General features: G+C 42.8%; 1 protein-coding gene across 2 annotated transcripts; it reads left to right on the forward strand.

Annotated features, from left to right (window-relative positions):
* Positions 1-786: 786 nt before the first annotated feature.
* On the forward strand, positions 787-13112 carry yod1 (YOD1 deubiquitinase; the record flags this gene model as incomplete). 2 transcript variants are annotated; one of them, XM_084316976.1, is made up of 3 exons in its annotated part: positions 787-836; positions 9389-9617; positions 12412-13112. In XM_084316976.1, exons 2-3 carry the CDS (start codon positions 9410-9412, stop codon positions 13110-13112), a joined length of 909 nt encoding a protein of 302 aa, XP_084173102.1. In that variant the 5' UTR covers positions 787-836; positions 9389-9409. The 2 variants fall into 2 exon arrangements, with proteins under 2 accessions (XP_084173102.1, XP_084173103.1); XM_084316977.1 differs by lacking the exon at positions 787-836 and adding an exon at positions 842-916.
* Positions 13113-17450: the final 4338 nt, after the last annotated feature.

Below are 17450 nucleotides of genomic sequence, written 5' to 3' on the forward strand. Positions count from 1 at the left end.
TTTGGCAACAATGTTTGTTATGAATATACCAATAACATATATTTTCTGTTGCTATAATGTTACATACCGTTTGACAATTACATCTAAAGCAATTTTTGAAGTCTCGTCTTTCTGTCACAAACATTTCAATAATCCCTTTATTTCAGTTAGGTGTTACCTCTCCAACTGACACTTGTATTAAGATCTGATATTAAGATATTCTCTACTAGCATATACATTGTGTACTGGGAGGAAACCTTGGTATTTGACTTTGTGCAACTAAAGCAGTAAATTCATATTTTTGTTGCATTTGAAATCGGTGCTCATATTTTAACTTCCCAAATTGCAAGATTGTGTCAAATTATAGGCTACTAGGGTTATAGTAGGTCTTATACATCAGTTTTGTTCAAATGTCCCTACTTGATTTGTTCAACCATGAAGCCACTGGTGTAATGATGCAGTGGTTAAAATAAAAAGGTGGTAAACTAATAATTCCAGAAGATGATCACAGTAACACAAATAATGACCCACATAAAAAAAAAATTGTATAAATATGCATTAATTATTTGGCTCATAGCTATGTCCATTGTCCAAGGGGATCATAACGTTGTGTAACATTTTATTTATTAGGGTTCATTTAGCACAAGTAAATAAATAAAAAGGAAGGAGGTGGATAATTTAGATATGATCTTGGCAGAATCATTCATTATTTCATTAATACCATTCATAATTTACGGCGGTGATGTTGGTGAACAATATATGTGTACACGTCACACGGTATTTCATGACGTGCTACACACCACGGGCTGTCAGTGGATGTTTATTGTTAGAGGCAGGGCTGCTGCAACTACCGTTAGGTAAGAACATAAACAACACATTCATTTGATGGATTGACTCATTTGATTACATGGCATAGAACGGTTTAATTCATAAACAGGTAAATATAAATCGCCTGCTAAACGGGTAGCGCTTGCCTGGAACTGACCAGTCAGTTAGCTGTCGTTAGCTAGACCAGCTACTGTAGTTACGTTAGCTAACAAAGTATCTTTAGTTTCAACCCTAGCAGGGTAACGTTAGCAGCACACTGCATGGCATATTGTTGTGGCTTTCATAGCTTTGTATCCGAGTAACTATATTCCTGCCATATAACGTTATTTAAATTGGTTACAAGTGTAATAGAATGGCACCAGGAGATAGCTTGCTAACTGTTAGCTAGCTGGCTAATTGCTAACTTTACTGAAGGAACAAAGAAATGGTCGCTGTCAGGTCTTTTCCAGTTAACATGAGTCTAGTCAGCAGGTTTAGTTGTTCAGCCCATCTCGCTACAGCAGCAGGAACGTTGGGCATATGTGTCAACTGTCAAGCAAATGGTAGCATAACGTTTGTGTGCTTTACAATCCAGGTGCCAAGATATTTATATTCTGTTACTCTCTCAATATTATCCAATATCCCCCCCACCCAAGCACCTCCAATGTACAGTTTCTTCCCCCTCAAATGTATATACTCTCTTTTTAGACTATTTTTGTACTCTTAAACAGTACTGTATATTTGTAGATCTGGTATGTCAAATGCAACAGTACTGTCTACATGTATGGCATGTATGTCATGTATGTTACCTCCATCTCGAAAGTCATGGAGAAAATAGTCTACGAACAGGTCGAAAAGTACCTGGCAGGAAAAAATCTAATCTACGAATTCCAATCTGGCTTCAGAACGTCCCACTCCACTGACACATGCCTCCTCTATTTGAACGACCACATCAAACAAGAGGTGGACGCGGGCAAATACTGCAGCATGGTCATGCTGGACCTACAAAAGGCCTTCGACACTGTCAATCACTCCATTCTAATGGACAAGCTAAAAGCAATTGGTTTTGATAGCTTATCAGTGAGCTGGATGCAATCCTACCTGGAGGGGAGAGAACAGATGGTAGAGGTAAACGGTACTCTATCCCCCCCCCTCACAGTGAGCTGTGGTGTTCCACAAGGAAGCATACTAGGACCGCTACTCTTCCTAATTTATGCAAATGACATGTCTGTGACTGCAACTTGTTCCTGTTTGCGGACGACTCAGCCCTGCTGGTCTCTGACGAGAACAAATTGCAGGTTGAAAAAACCCTCAGCACGGAACTAGGCAAAATCTGCATATGGCTCGCTGATAACAAACTATCATTACACATGGGCAAAACAGAGTCCATTCTCTTCGGTTAAAATAACAAACTCAGCAAGACCGACGGATTCTCAGTTACAGTGGGTGACAATATTGTCACAAGGAAAGACGAAATTACCTACCTGGGTTCCATCCTAGAGGCAAATCTTTCCTGTGACAAAATGGCATCCAATGTAATAAAAAAAGTCAACCAACGAACTAGATTCTTGTACCGGATCTCCTCTCTGGTAAACAAGAATACCCTGAAGACTCTGGCAGGAGCACTCATTCAAGGGTACTATGACTATGCGTGCACCTCATGGTACCAAAGCACCTCAAAGGCGCTTAAAACAAAATTACAAACATCACAAAACAAACTGGTCAGACTACTACTTGACCTGAACCCCAGAACCCACCTCACCCCTGCCCACTTTGCCAACCTAGGATGGCTTAGAGTAGACGACAGAGTACAGCAACTTGCAATGGGCCTGGTCTACAAGATACACTATACAACCGGGGTGCCCATGTACATGTCAAAATACTTCCCAAAGGTCAGTGAATACCACAACCACTACACCAGAGGAAGCTCAACAAATCATGTTAAACCCAGATTCGGCTCAAACAAGGGACTAAACACGTTTCGCAATTATGCCACAACAATGTGGAACGCCCTACCCAAAGCTGTAAAGGAATGTGAATCCCTGCCCACATTCAAAACCGCTCTTAAAGAGCACCTACGGGAGGCTGCAATTCGAAACTGGCCACCGTAAATGCCCAAAACCCCCACCACCTCCTAATAGACAGTCTCCTCCCCACCGCATGTATATATTCCCTCCCCGCCGTATGTATATTTCCCTCCCACCCACCCACCCCCTCCTAATGTACAGTCCCCTCCCCATCATATGTATATACTCTGTCAGGATCTAGGGGTAACAGTACTGTATATTTGAATACCGCTTATGTCACAAATGTATCAGTACTAAATACCTATATGTCCCTATGCCATAAATGTCATGTATGTTGTGTATGTCATAAATGTCTATATGAATTGAAAATGGGGGACCCTGATGGAAACAAGACAAACGTCTTTCTCAGGTCTGCATCCCCTTAACAATTGTATGTATTGAGCCGTACTGTATTGTACCCATTCTGCAATCTGTTAAATAAAGTTTTCATTCATTCATTCATTCATTCATTCATTCATTCATTCATTCATTCACAGTATGTCATTTATGTCATTATGAATTGAAAATGGGGGACCCTGATGTAAACAAGACGAAAGTCTTTCTCTGGTCTGCATCCCCTTAGCAATTATGTGTATTGAGCTGTACTGTATTGTACCCATTCTGCAATCTGTTAATACAATACACTTTGCAGAAAGTCAAAGGAACGTTGCAAATGCCCAATGTTAGTTGTACAGAATCATCTAATTTTCCATACCTGAATAAGCTGTAAAACTCAACTTGCCAGCTCTTTCCACAGCAAAACGGTAGGCAAGGCACCCTGGTCTAGTTTCAATCTATGTTGTTTAGTCTATCTGTTCAGTACTGCTCAGCACTGGTTCAAGACGCACAATGAGATCTTCTTCTTCTTCTTCTTCTTCTTTAGAATTTCCGGCAGTGTAGACGCATCGTGGCGTATTACTGCCCTCCGCGATTCTTTTGATGGTCTCTTCTTCTTCTTCTTTCTTCTTTTGAATTTCCCGCAGGCGTATTTCTTCCCTCCTCAGTTCTTATACTACACTAGTGGTGTGCCATATTTAGGCCTCTGGTAAACCATCTTTTGATTGTTTACCCTCTTCTTCTTCTCATCTTCAACACACACTTTCTCCTTCTTCTCTGCTCCTCTTGCCTGTCCAATACTAATAAATACACTAACGCTATATCCTCTGGTACAACTCTGAAGCATGCAGAAATGTCAGCACTGCCTCTGTGATCAGCTGGTGGTTCTCATTATCCATGCCAAAGCATGATTTAAGAGAGAAGGAAGAGACTCCCAACTCTACCAGACTTTTATAAAAGATTTCCCTCTCTTTCCTATACCTTTCACATTTTAGGAAGACATGCCCGACAGTTTCAGTCTCTCCACATTCACACCCCCCATCTGGATGTTTGCCCACAATGCACAAGGTACTGTTCAACCCACAGTGTCCCAGCCTCAGTCTACACATCTTCACCCTATCACTCCTTGACCCATATCCATCCACCTTGATTTTGACCCGAGGCTGCAGAGAGAAATAGTGCCTTCCCTTGGTCCCCCTTTCCCACTCAGCCTCCCACTCAGTTCTACTCTTCCCATTGAAATGCCTATCTCTTCCTCCCTTCCCAGGCTCTGTTTGGCAAGGGAGTCAGCCATCTTATTTCCCGCAATCCCAGCGTGCCCCGGGACCCAACAAAACTCCACTGACCAGCCTGCCTTCGCAATCCTATATAAAACCAACATTATTTCCTGAATGAGATCAGGGCGAGCTTTAGACCCACCTGCACTCGGAGCCATCAGTGCAGCAGCCGAGTCAGAGCATATAATCACCTGGCTTGGTCCCACTTCCTCCACCCACCACAATGCCCAGAGGATGGCAAGCAACTCTGTCACAAATACAGAGCTGCCATCGGATATTCTTTGTCCCTTACCGATCCCTAACCGAGGCACCCACCACCCAAAGCCTGCCCTCCCACTTTCAGGATCCACAGAGCCATCAGTGTACACCTCCAGAGACCCTGAGTCCAGAAGGAACCTCTCTATTTCTTCCACAATCTCGCCCTTATCATCCTCCTTCAAGAACCTAAGTTCAATGACTCGATCAGGCACTAGCCAAAATGGCACTGATAGCCAACGAGTGTGCTCCGCCACCCCCCCCCTGATGCAAGCTCAACTTCCTGGCCCACTGATCAATACTGGCCAAAAAAGGCTTATACTTATCCCCATCTCCTGAAAGTAAACACCTAGCTGGGAAGGACAGACTTGTCCCACTCAATTTTGCCCAGTACTGTAGCCCTAACTTTACTCTCCTCAGGTTTAGGGGCAACTCCCCCATTTCCACCAATAGTGCTGAAGCTGGGGTGGTCTTAAAAGCTCCACAGCAGATTCTCAGAGCCTTGCACTGAAGCACATCCAGCTTTCGCAAATTAGACTTGGCCGCAGAGCCGTACACATAACAGCCATAGTCAATTATTGACCTGATCATCGCCTGATATATCATGCACGTGGTCTCTCTATCCGCTCCCCACCCACTCCCAGCCAAACTTCTCAGCACATTCACTATTCTTTCACACTTTGCCAGGGTTTTCTCTATATGAACAGCCCAATTCAGTCTTTCATCGAACCAAACTCCCAAAAATTTAAACACCTTCACTCTCTCTAAGGGAGATCCATACATAACCAGCCTTCCCCTAGGCACCCTCTTTCTAAAACCAAAAATCATATAATTAGACTTAAGGCCCTCCCATAGTCGAGCAGACTGTACACAGAGCAGACTCCGCGGAGGTCCACTGGACTCTTTGAGCCTAGTCGAGCGGACCTCCGCGGACCAATTTCCTACATGTCACGCGCCAGTTTACACAATTGTCCCCACGCTGTTCAACTTCTGTCATGTCGTCGTCATCCGATGTCAAAATAAAGAGTGTTATCTCTGTTTCCAATATTTCGATAATAAAACGGGCAGTTTTACGCACTTGAATAACAGGTATATAGGCAGCGAGATGCAATGTACCGTATAGGCTTGAGGTGGACAGCGCTGGTGCTGAAATGACAAACACGCATTGCATGAAATAAAAGCACCAGTTTTATTTCAAAATATTGGAAACGGAGATAACATTCTATGTTATCTCCGTTTCCAATATTTCGAAATAAAACTGGCAATTTTACACACTTCATTTAGAAAAGCCATTCAAACATCTCTCTTGGCACGGAGCGAGTGGTCAGAGTAAAATGCAGATCGGCGTCACATTAAATGCAGTTCGATGTCAACCAAAACGCCGAGCAGCGTTTTGTGTGACACCAAGTCAGCGGCGCGGATGTCCGCGCGTCAGAAAATAGTAGCTTCGCACCTGTGGGTCTGCTGTCCGCTGAGATCAAAGCTCAAAGAGCCGCGCGGAGTCTGCTCTGTGTACAGTCTGCTCGACTATGGGAGGGCCTTTAGAGGCGGAGATTTTAAAACCCCACTTGTCTCCCCATTCCTCTACATCCCCCAGAGCTCTTTGTACCTGCTTTAAACAATACTCAACATTCTTCCCTCTTTTCCATATGGCCCCATCGTCCGCAAATAAAGACAACCCAAACCCTCTTCCAATTTGCCCAAAAATGTCATTAATCATAACATCGAAGAGGACTGGACTAATTACGCTTCCTTGCGGGGTGCCATTTTCTATTTTTACAGTTTTTGAGGTTTGCCCCCCCACACGTACTTGGATCGTCCTGTCTAATAGAAAATCCTTTATCCAATTAAACAATCTCCCTCTAACTCCTAAGTCATACAATTTCAAAAGCAACCCCTCTTTCCACAAAGAGTCATACGCCTTCTCAATATCCAAAAATACACTTATCACTACTTCCTTATTGTCAAAAGCCTGTCTAATGTCCTGGTCTAGAACAGCTACTGATTCCATTGTAGACCTGCCATTTCTAAACCCATTCTGATACCCAACATAAAGATCCTTACTTTCTAAAAAGTAAACTAATCTATTAGTGTTGTGAAGGATCAGATTAAACCGAATATATATATTTATTTATGGATATATATTTAATAGTATTTGTATATCGTTTGATATCCCTTGTATATTCCTTGTACATATACACTGAATATCCCTTTAGTCTACTAACAGCCCATAATAGTTTCATTCTACCATTGGACAAGAACCTGGCGCCAGCAGCCAAGCCCCTTGGTTCAAGTTCAATCGTGCCGACGAACATGTCGTTACAAGCCCGGTTCCGCGTAGGAATACGTCTGGCGAAATACGAATGGTACTATTTGTTCACAGCGCATATATATATGGCGCAAGTAAAGTAGAACTTTCTTTTAGTCCATTAGTCCTTTAACCTCCAACCTAGTAACAGACGTGAAGCCTCACCCACGACCCACGTGTGGTGCAGTATGGCCTACTTGGCCTCGGAATAGGCATTGAGACATCGTGTGGATTAATAGTTGAATTGTCATAGTTTGGCACTATACCGTCGAGTGGGACGTATTTCTATTAAGTTAATAATAGTTTATTATGTATGGTGCATCGTTCGGTTAGAGTTATAAAGTGAGCAGTACCCCCCCATCGTTCCTGGCGTTATCTAGAGTCTTAACCAGGCTGGGCAGACCACGTGTGGTGCTTTCATCCGAGGAGTTCTGGGCCAGGACGAGTGGACCTGTACATTGGATTACTTTACCCGGACGACGGCGAGCCCTACACGGCTTGGATTATCTACTTGCTTTGGGTGCTTTGATTATGCCATGGATAACAGCCAACACTGCTGAGTGTTGGAACTACCCCCCCGAGAGGAGTCCAGGTGAGACGGCGCTCTACCCCGAGTGAGGTCGCCTCACGTCTCTTCGTTGTGGACCGGCAGCTACCGTCTACAAGAGGGCCCAGCTGTATTCATCTGTGGACCGAGGTTCTGTGGGCACCGTGTTCAGCACTCTGAATTCTCCCAAGAAATCGTTGGCCAGATGGGATATCGCCAGCGGCTCTCCTAACCCCCCCCCCTACTGACTTACAACCAGCGGGACCCCCCTTTAGTGTATCCAGCTATAATCATTTAAGTACCATCGCTATAGTTCCCTACAGAACCAGGTTGTATACTTGCTCCCTGCGTAACCAGAGATTGGACATTCAATGTTGATTTGCCTACGAATACTCATTTGCCTTACAAGTGCATTCAAATCATAAATGTCATTAAGTGAACGTTGTATATACTCTTTGCTATATAAAATATTCGATTTATACATTTGTGTGGACTTCGTTTCATCAGGTGGGAAAGTGTTCATCATATCTATATCATGTACTGTGTGGCCAGTAGTTAAAGTACATAAACGGTAGTGGTTTAATGATACCATACTTATCAATACAGTCAGGGAATTGTACCCCTCAGTTACAATTAGTAATCATCCTTTCCATAATTTTACACAATACAGACGTCAAGGCTATGGGTCGGTATGACCCTGGGTCAGCCGCTACTTTACCTGGCTTCAAAATAGGAATGATGACGGCATGCTTCCACTCCTTTGGCAAGCAGCCTTCTAGCCACACATTATTAAACAAACCCAGTATTTCAACCATTACAAATTCGTCCAAATTCTTAAATAATTCATAGGGTAATCCATCTCTGCCAGTCGTCGTATTTGCACCAGCCTGGATAGCATCCCCTAACTCTTTCATTGTAAAGTACAAATTAATCGGATTATTATTTTCTGAGCTCCTTCTCAACTTCCACTCATTCTGCGATAGCAGTTCAGTCCTCTTTCTCCCTCTCTCCTCCCCCAGACTCCAAGAGCTATGCACTGCCTGAAATGCCTCCACCAGCATGTCTGCCTTCTCTTTATTGGTAACTGCTTCTACCCCCCCCTTCTGAATCACTGGAATCAAGCTTTTTTTATATATTCCAGCCATTCTGTGTACGACTGCCCACATCTGCCTCACAGAAGTCTCAGGGCCTAGTGTTTCACAGAACTTCCTCCAACTACTCTTTTTAGCATCTTTAATAACTCTTCGTGCTACTCCCCTTAACCTCTTATATTCTACTGCCTGGCACAACCCTGGATACTGTCTCACCCTCTTATATGCTTTATTCCTATTCCTTACAGCTACGTCACATTCTTTATTCCACCAGGGAACCATCTTTCTAGCTCTGGGATCCTCCTTCATAGGGATTGTGTCCTGCGCTGCCCTACAGTATGTATCATCTCACTAAGAGAAGCATTCCACTCGTCTACACTCCCCTCAGAGTCAATCTCTCCTATCCACTTTCGGGCCACCTCCAAGAACTCTTCCCAATTAGCTTTCGAGAAATTATACCTGGGCACTCTCTCCTCAATTTCTATTATCAGATCCCTTCCAAATTTGCACAGAATAGGACAGTGAGAGAATTGTTGAATATATATATAGATACACAAATGTTCTAGAATGTTTGGTTATGACATCATACTGTGACATCACAAATGTTCTAGAATGTTTGATTATGACATCATACTGTGACATCACAAATGTTCTAGAATGTTCTATTATTATTAACTGCACTCAGGTGTGGCGCTCATAGTGGTCATGTTGTTTGTTTCCAGAGTTGAAAGGGGCCAGCCAGGATGTTGCGGCTTCGTTGTAAGACCAAAAATGGGAGCCACATAATGCAGGGCCTGACTCACCAGTCCTGTGTGCAGGAGCTGAAGAGCAAGGTGGAAGAGTTGACCGGAATCCCCTGCGACGTGCAGAAGATCATGGTTGGTTACCCTCCTTCCAGCCTGGACCTCCGAGATGGAGACGCTCACCTCAAGGACTACCCCATCAAATCAGGTAGGCCTGTGTACCACTCCACCGTAAAACCTTAACAGAAAAATATGTGGGTTGATAATTGTCTTTTAACAGTTTCAGTGCCGACCTTGTTTACATTTTTACCCCGTTGAATGCCATCATCCACTTCAATGTTAGCGTTAAAAACGCCTAATCTATGTTTTAAATTATGGCTATGTGTCTAATCTGCCCGTCGCTTATCAATGACTTGTTTGCAGTCAACATTGTCGAAACGGATTGTTTTTTTTAATCGGTTCATATCCTTTTTATAGCATTTCGAAAAGCTATCGTTCTCTCGAAAATCTTCGGAAAATTGAAAGATTCCCTCATAAACTGCATTTATTGGAATATTCTCGAATACACTAGACACGTTGTCATTTGTCTGCCTATTTATGAATCGTTTTCAAATAAACGCTAGATTATCGATAGTATATGTGTACTTATGCATGCTATAGACGCGAGCTGAGAAATCAATTCTCTCGTTTCCTCAAGATCACACAGCCACACACACACACATGGCACATAGGGGACACACTGTTATCTCAGCTAATACAGCTCTGATTACCCCAAGACTGGTAACATAGACTCCTTACCTTAGATCAGATGTTCTCCAAAAAGATTATTCCAATTCCTCGCCATTCCAAATATCGATCACGCTTATTGATTGATTATTGGCTGCTGTAAATATATATTCCAGGCTGATTTCCGTCTCGCGATCAGATCCCTCTTCATCAGATCCATCGCCAGCACATGCAGACGTTCCATAATTTCACAAAACAAAGATCCAGTGAGTGCGAGTACAGAATCACCTAGTGGAGGGGCCAAGTATAAAGACTAAGGGGCCTTTCTCACTCACCAATCGGGATCGAATCAGCGCCCCCAGGAGTGTTCTCACTCAGACGGACACACCCCTTTTGGGAGCGAAGCGGCGCTGATTCGTCCCCCCCCCCCCCCCCCCCGCTGAACCTGGGACGGTTGGAATAGGTGGTTTCGGATGCGGGCCAGTGGGAGCGGGGGGCGTGACACACACACAACGTCGTTACTGTAATGCTTTTCATGGTTGCTTGAATTTTGGGCAGATAAAACCACAGCAACAACTGGACAATACCCACAAAAACGATATTTATGGGCAATTTGAGAGTTCAGACCGCAACCAAACAAGCATGTGGAGCCTCACAGCTCAGTGGATGAAAACATGAAGCCACGTTACAAACAGCACTTCCCTGGCTTGCATTAGGCCTGGCAATTTTGTTTGCCATGCTATGTCTATACATTGGTTTCTTGTTCAATGCATTTATTTCTATTAGACCAGTGGTGCCCAACCAGTCGACCAGTAGATCAATGACATGCAATATAATTGCCACGAGCGATGGGATAATGTGCTGAACAGGCTAAGCTAACTAGCGTTAGCCGTTAGCTTAGCGTTTGCCACAATGCTATACTGTTATACTGGCATATTCCATTCACGTTAGCATGTAAGCTAACAAAATCAGCGCCGACGAGACTAAACTCAGCTTTTGGTGTTCAATTGTGTTGATGTTAGTTTTGTTTCATCAACAAATGAGAGGCAGAACACACAGTGAATGTATCCGTTTTGTTTATTGCACGTTCTTTGCTGAAAAATAAGTGCTACAGGCTATACTAGACTAGGCTAAGCTAACTAGCGTTAGCCGTTAGCTTAGCGTTAGCCCTGGGAAACGCTCAAAAGCGAACTCTACAACACCATCCATTCATGATAAAATGGGGTGGGTTATATTGACAAGGCTTGACAACAGAGGTTCAAATATAACTTCATATTTATTGGTTATTTGTTCATTTTATATCAGCATCCAGTCTCCGCCGTCGTGTTAAGACACTTCCTGTTTACATTTTCGAACGTGACATCACCTACGGCAAGCGTAAACGCTCAAAACGCAAACAGAACCCGGAGCGAACCAAGACTGAAGTGTGTACACAAACTAGAGGGGGGAGAGGGAGGGGGGAAGTTCGCATCAGATCTCGGAACGGGCTAGAACGGAATGGAATGGAAACGAATGGGTGAGTGAGAAAGGCCCCTAACACTTGTAAACTTTGTGAAATTATGGAACGTCTGCATGTGCAAAGATGGTTAGTGGCCATAACTCTGAAATGTTATGGCAAACAATTGAAGATATGTTGCCAGTTCCGAGATCACTTGACTGTGTAACTAGTTCTGTGGATTCAAACGTATGTCTGTATTTCACCACCTCCATGTTTTGGCAACAGAATCTCCAAAGTGTCCTCGTTCAAGCCGATTAATTCGGGTCAATATCTGGCATTTTCTTTTTATAATTGGCATAGTCCAATAACCACATCCACATGGCTGATTAACAAAATAATTTAGCACTCTAACTTGTGTCAATCCCGCAAGGGTCAACTGATGTTTGATACATTAGTTAATTTAAAATAATAAGTCGAGTGCATCTACTAAAGAAAATAAATTATTTTGTGTCATTTGTTATTAGGAAATTGTTGTATTTTATCAGATGCAAAAAAAAATCATATTGGTATTATATCGGTCATCGGCCACCCTGCTCTCTAAACATTAATCTAAAGTGAAAAATGCACTTGTTTTTATTAATAATACAAATGTATTACTATACCTAGATTACTGATTGTGATTAGTGTAGGCCTACAGTATTAGTGAACTGTAATCCACACATCCTTGGTTGTATTTGGCATTCTAAAAATAGATTAGGTTATATCTCGTTTTAACTAGTTTACAAGTCAGAGACGTGCTCTATCACTGGTGTTTCACTCACAACATGACTTGTTACAGGAGACACACTCATCGTCGAGGAAGAGAAGAACAAACCAAAGCCTCTCGATAATTCCACTGTGAACAAGGGACCGCGCCTGCAGGACACTCTCCCGGTACTCTCACGCCGTGTCGTTCCAGCCGACAACTCCTGCCTTTTCACCAGCGTGTCCTACGTGGTGGAGGGCGGCGTGTACGACCCGGCTTGTGCCCCGGAGATGCGCGACCTCATCGCCCAGATCGTGTCGAGTGACCCTATGGCGTACTGTGAAGCCGTGCTGGGCAAGACCAACGAGGAGTACTGCTCCTGGATCAGCCGCGACGACACCTGGGGAGGCGCCATCGAGGTGTCCATCCTGTCAAAGTTCTACCAATGTGAGATCTGTGTGGTGGACACACAGACGGTGCGGGTGGACCGCTTCGGCGAGGATGCCGGCTACCACAAACGCGTGCTGCTCATCTACGACGGCATCCACTACGACCCGCTGCAGAAGGAGGTGCCGGAGTCGGAGATCCCGCCCCAGACTATCTTCTCCACCACAGACGACGTGATCCTGGCCCTGGCCCTTGAGCTGGCGGACGAGGCGCGGCGGAAGCGGCAGTTCACGGACGTCAACCGCTTCGCGCTGCGCTGCATCGTGTGCCAGACGGGCCTGGTGGGACAAAAAGAAGCCCGCGAGCATGCCAAGGAGACGGGCCACACCAACTTTGGGGAGGTGTGAAAAAGCACCCACTTCCTCATACTCTCCTCACAACCCACCCCCCACCCCCCCCCCCCACCCCACGTTTGGCAAGTCTGTCTGCTTGTGCGATCCTCTACCTCACATCGCCCAGCGATACCTAGGGAGAATCTGCTGACACTGTTCAGTATTACTCTTAACTACGGTCAGTTCTCGAGTTAAGAAAAGCTACTGCTACACCCTGGCCTCATTAAAACCATCAGTATGGAGATGTTCTCAGCTCTGTTGTCTTAAGCTCAACACACAGAGAGTGATTTTTGCTCATCCCATTTCTCACTTACTGTGTATTTATTTCACTTGTTGATTGATTGATGTCAGCCTTTCATCTTTTAACCAAAGCCGAGTATGCTTGGTCTCACATCGTGTTTGAATTGTTTAGCACAATTGGGCCTTTATGCCAAGGTAGACTAGTCTCAATGCAAACATGGTTTTTCCATCAAATTTTTTAAGCGTTTTACTTCACACAGCACTGAAGCGTTTAGATTGTTGTTTGAGAGCTATAGGCTTAAGTATTTGAAAGGTAAATTGACAAGTTACAAGTGATATAAGCCTTATTACTTCAGTGTGAATATTCTTTCTTTCTTTTGTCGTGGCATCGTGCGTGCAAGTAGGTTCATCTTAAAGGTCAACCGAACTGAACACAAATGAATGGTGCTGAAAAGTCTTTTACAAATATTGTAGCTAATTTCTTTTTCTTTCCTCTGGGTATGCGAGTGTGGTGTGTGATTTTTTTTATTTTTTTTTAATCTGGAGTTTTAATGCTATAATGCTACAAGAAAGCACTTTTTCTTTTTGTACATTCAGTTTATTTTTTGTTTTGTTTTACATTTTTTAAAAGCAACGCAAACTTGTGAGTAGAAGTGTTTTATTTCAGGACATAACGTTCAAGGCCATTGATAAGTGGTATGCTACAAATAAACATTGTCCTTCATTCTTAAAGGCAATGGGTCTCATTCCCGAATATTTTCCAAGAGTTCTCTTGGAAGACTTATCTTGGAACCGACTGAGACGGAATCAATGACAAGTTCACTCTGAGTCCCCAACGTGCTGGGAATATGTCTTAAGTGGCTCAAACTATCTGAGCTGAGATAATCTGCGTTCGGGAATGGCACCAGTCTGAAACATGAACGTGCGTTCCCGTCTAGGTCATTTGCATACAAAACAACGCCTCCAGAGCTCCGTATAAGGCAACTAATTATGCAGCCGTTGGAAAATGGACGCGGAAGCGTTTTGCGACCCATCGAAATTAGATTAATTGTATTGTCATCATATATAGTACAGCTCGGGCGCACACACACACGCGCGCGCGCAGTACTGTATAGTAGGGATGGGCGTGAGTAATCGATTAATCGTAGCTATGAGAAATCAAAACTAATAATAATTTAATTATAAATGTTTATGAAAATATATATATATAATCTTTTTTTTTTACATATCTTTTCACATGTATGTGTAAGATTATAACTGTTTGTTGGTTTCCTTAAACATATATACGTGAATGAAGAAAAAAAAGTAAAAATATAAAAATATATTCGAATCTTTTTTTTTTTTTTTTTTTTAAATACTTTTCGAGTAATACACGATTCAATCGAGTATAGCATGCGATCAATCAATCTGGATTTTTCTTTAAAATGCCCATCCCTACTGTATAGAATGAACGCTTATTATTCCATTAATGACTTGTTTCATTAGGAGAGCAGCAAAGACACACTGCGCTGCCCGCCCGGTAGACCGTATACAGTCAACCATGCAGTCCGCTCATGGTACGCCCGACTCTGGCGGCCTTAATATGTGTACAGTACAGTACAGTATACAGATATTAAGGCCGCCAGAGTCTTGTGTGTGCCAGTATGGCCTACATGTCGAATGAACAGTAGGCTTATATTATTCTAGTTACTTGTTTCATTAGGATTTAGTAGATACTATATATATGCTCTGCCCTACGTACAGTATAAGTACAGTCTTACTTATACTGTATGTAGGGCAGAGCATATATATAGTATCTACTAAATCCTAATGAAACAAGTAACTAGAATAATATAAGCCTATATACTGTTCATTCATTAGACACGTAGGCTATACTGGCGCACACAAGATTTATGGAATATTAATGCAGTCTATTTCCACGCGATTAGCTTTAGTTCTTATTTATTTATTTATCCACTGTCATTTCAGTGTTGGTGTATAGGCTATATAGTGTATTTCAATATCAGTTGATTAATGATATATTCGAAGGAATGCAGGTTTATAGCTATATCAAACAAAGGTCTGTCCCATTGTATACCAATCAATGGGATATATTGCATGTTGACCTGCATTCTTTCAAATGTATAATTAATCATTAAAACAGATATGTAACAAATAAGAAATACAAATTCCACAGAAGGCATTAAATTATTATTATTTTCAATCATTTCACAATAATTGCATAATTGTGTTTGAATATCTGAGTAATTAAAGTAATTATACATTTGTCCAAAATAGCTGGTTCAGATATGGTTAATCCAGCTGCTCTGTGATCACATTAATCCATATTATTTATTTTTCCGACATCAAATGCGTAATTTCTTATCGTACAAATATTGTCATATTTATTTTAATTATGATTAAGTAATTAATTCCAAGGAGGCCTGTAGCGTTGACATGAAGGAATCACTATGAGAACACAGTCTGTCAAGTTAATAACATTTTCAATTAGTCAATCAATCATAAGTGTGCTCCTCAGCACTCTTAAATTCTGCTCTCAGCCACGGCCAAATCCGATCTCAGGAAAATTTGGGGAATCGCGCTACTAGCGCTAATATGTCTCTTAAATGGGCAGAAATCTGCCTAAGAGGAAATTTTTTGTCGTAAATCCGTTCGGGAATGAGACCCATTGTCTAATGTCGTCAACAACGACCACTAGGCAAAAAAGGTATCGGGCTTTGTTTATGTTTTTTTGTTTGTCTGATGTGTGGGTTGGATTTCAGTGGCAATAGGAGAGGGGTTGCTACTGCTGGCCAGACCTCAGGCTCTGCCAAGAAAGCTCTGGAGAAATTCACAGTATAATGAGTTACTAAACTCCAACCCACACATTAGCCAAAACAAAACAAAAACGACAAAAACAAAGCGCAATACCAAGCAGGGCTCTTTTGCCTAGAGGTTGCCGTTTGGTGGCATTACAGATTCTATCTTTAAATCTCAGACTCAAAAGGAAACTGCATAGACTGAGAGATGCAATGTAATCGCAGTTCAGGTACTCTCTCTCTCTCTAAACACAATGTGCAACATTCAGTTTTTAAAATGTCTTTGGTGTTCCCCCTCTCCTCATATTTGCAACCCAATACCAACTCCAAATGTGTTTTTAGATAATTGTGAGCATGTGGTTGTTTGCCCATGTTGGTGTATTGTGTGATGCATGATGTCTGTGTAAACTGCCACTCTGTAATACAGGCCAATGATGTCCACCAAGAGGTGATGTCTTCCCATCTTTGGCTCAAGTCAGGCATCTTCTCACTGCTTTAGACCTTTGGTACACACTGTCTATAGGGAATGACCATGCAATTATTCAGTTAAATCAGACCGAGCTCAAAGATGGCTAGTAGGAGGAGGCCATAATATACAGACCACGTTTGTGTTTCTTAAGCCTTGACTCAGATAGGTGTGTCCTCTCTCTCTCCTTCTCCCCTATCAAAGGCCACAGAGTCAGGACTCACAGCCGGTCTACACCGTTTACCCGAGCAGCAGCGTTTGCACTCAGCGTCTTGCTTTTAATTCCGGTGCCCATGTTAACGAGTTAGAGCAGCCACACACAACCCTGCGTGAGCAATGCATGGCAGCAGCAGGTCATCCTAGAGATCTATTTTCTAGCGTGAGATGCGAGGTACCCTGGAAAATGCTTTGTTGATGACACTGTGTGGACACCATCACTGTCTGTGTGGACACCGTGCGAGCCACTGCAGTTCAGCAGTTTTTCTTATAACAGTGGTCTGGAGTAGAGAACACTGATCATGGTAATACAATTACTTTTGTTAGAGTTTGACAATGGAGCTGGTAATCGGGGCCTGCTGACAGACACTGTCCTCGTTGGACTATAGAGGAGAGAGAGAATGGGATGAAGATGTCACGTTAATGTCAACTTATTTTTACTTTGAACCCTAAGCGCTTTTGTTTTGCTACGTGTTTAATAAAATATGCTAGTTTTTAACAGCGACGATGCATTATTCAGCCTATATAAAAGTGAAACTGTAGATATGGCTCTGTGTTGTACCGTGTGTTGCAGTTCCTACAGCCTATGGTGTCCACACACTATCATACACAGGTCTGCAGCAGGTTCCTGTG

The sequence above is a fragment of the Notolepis coatsorum genome (assembly GCF_963971535.1).
Source record: "Notolepis coatsorum genome assembly, chromosome: 6".
Taxonomy (NCBI): domain Eukaryota; kingdom Metazoa; phylum Chordata; class Actinopteri; order Aulopiformes; family Paralepididae; genus Notolepis; species Notolepis coatsorum.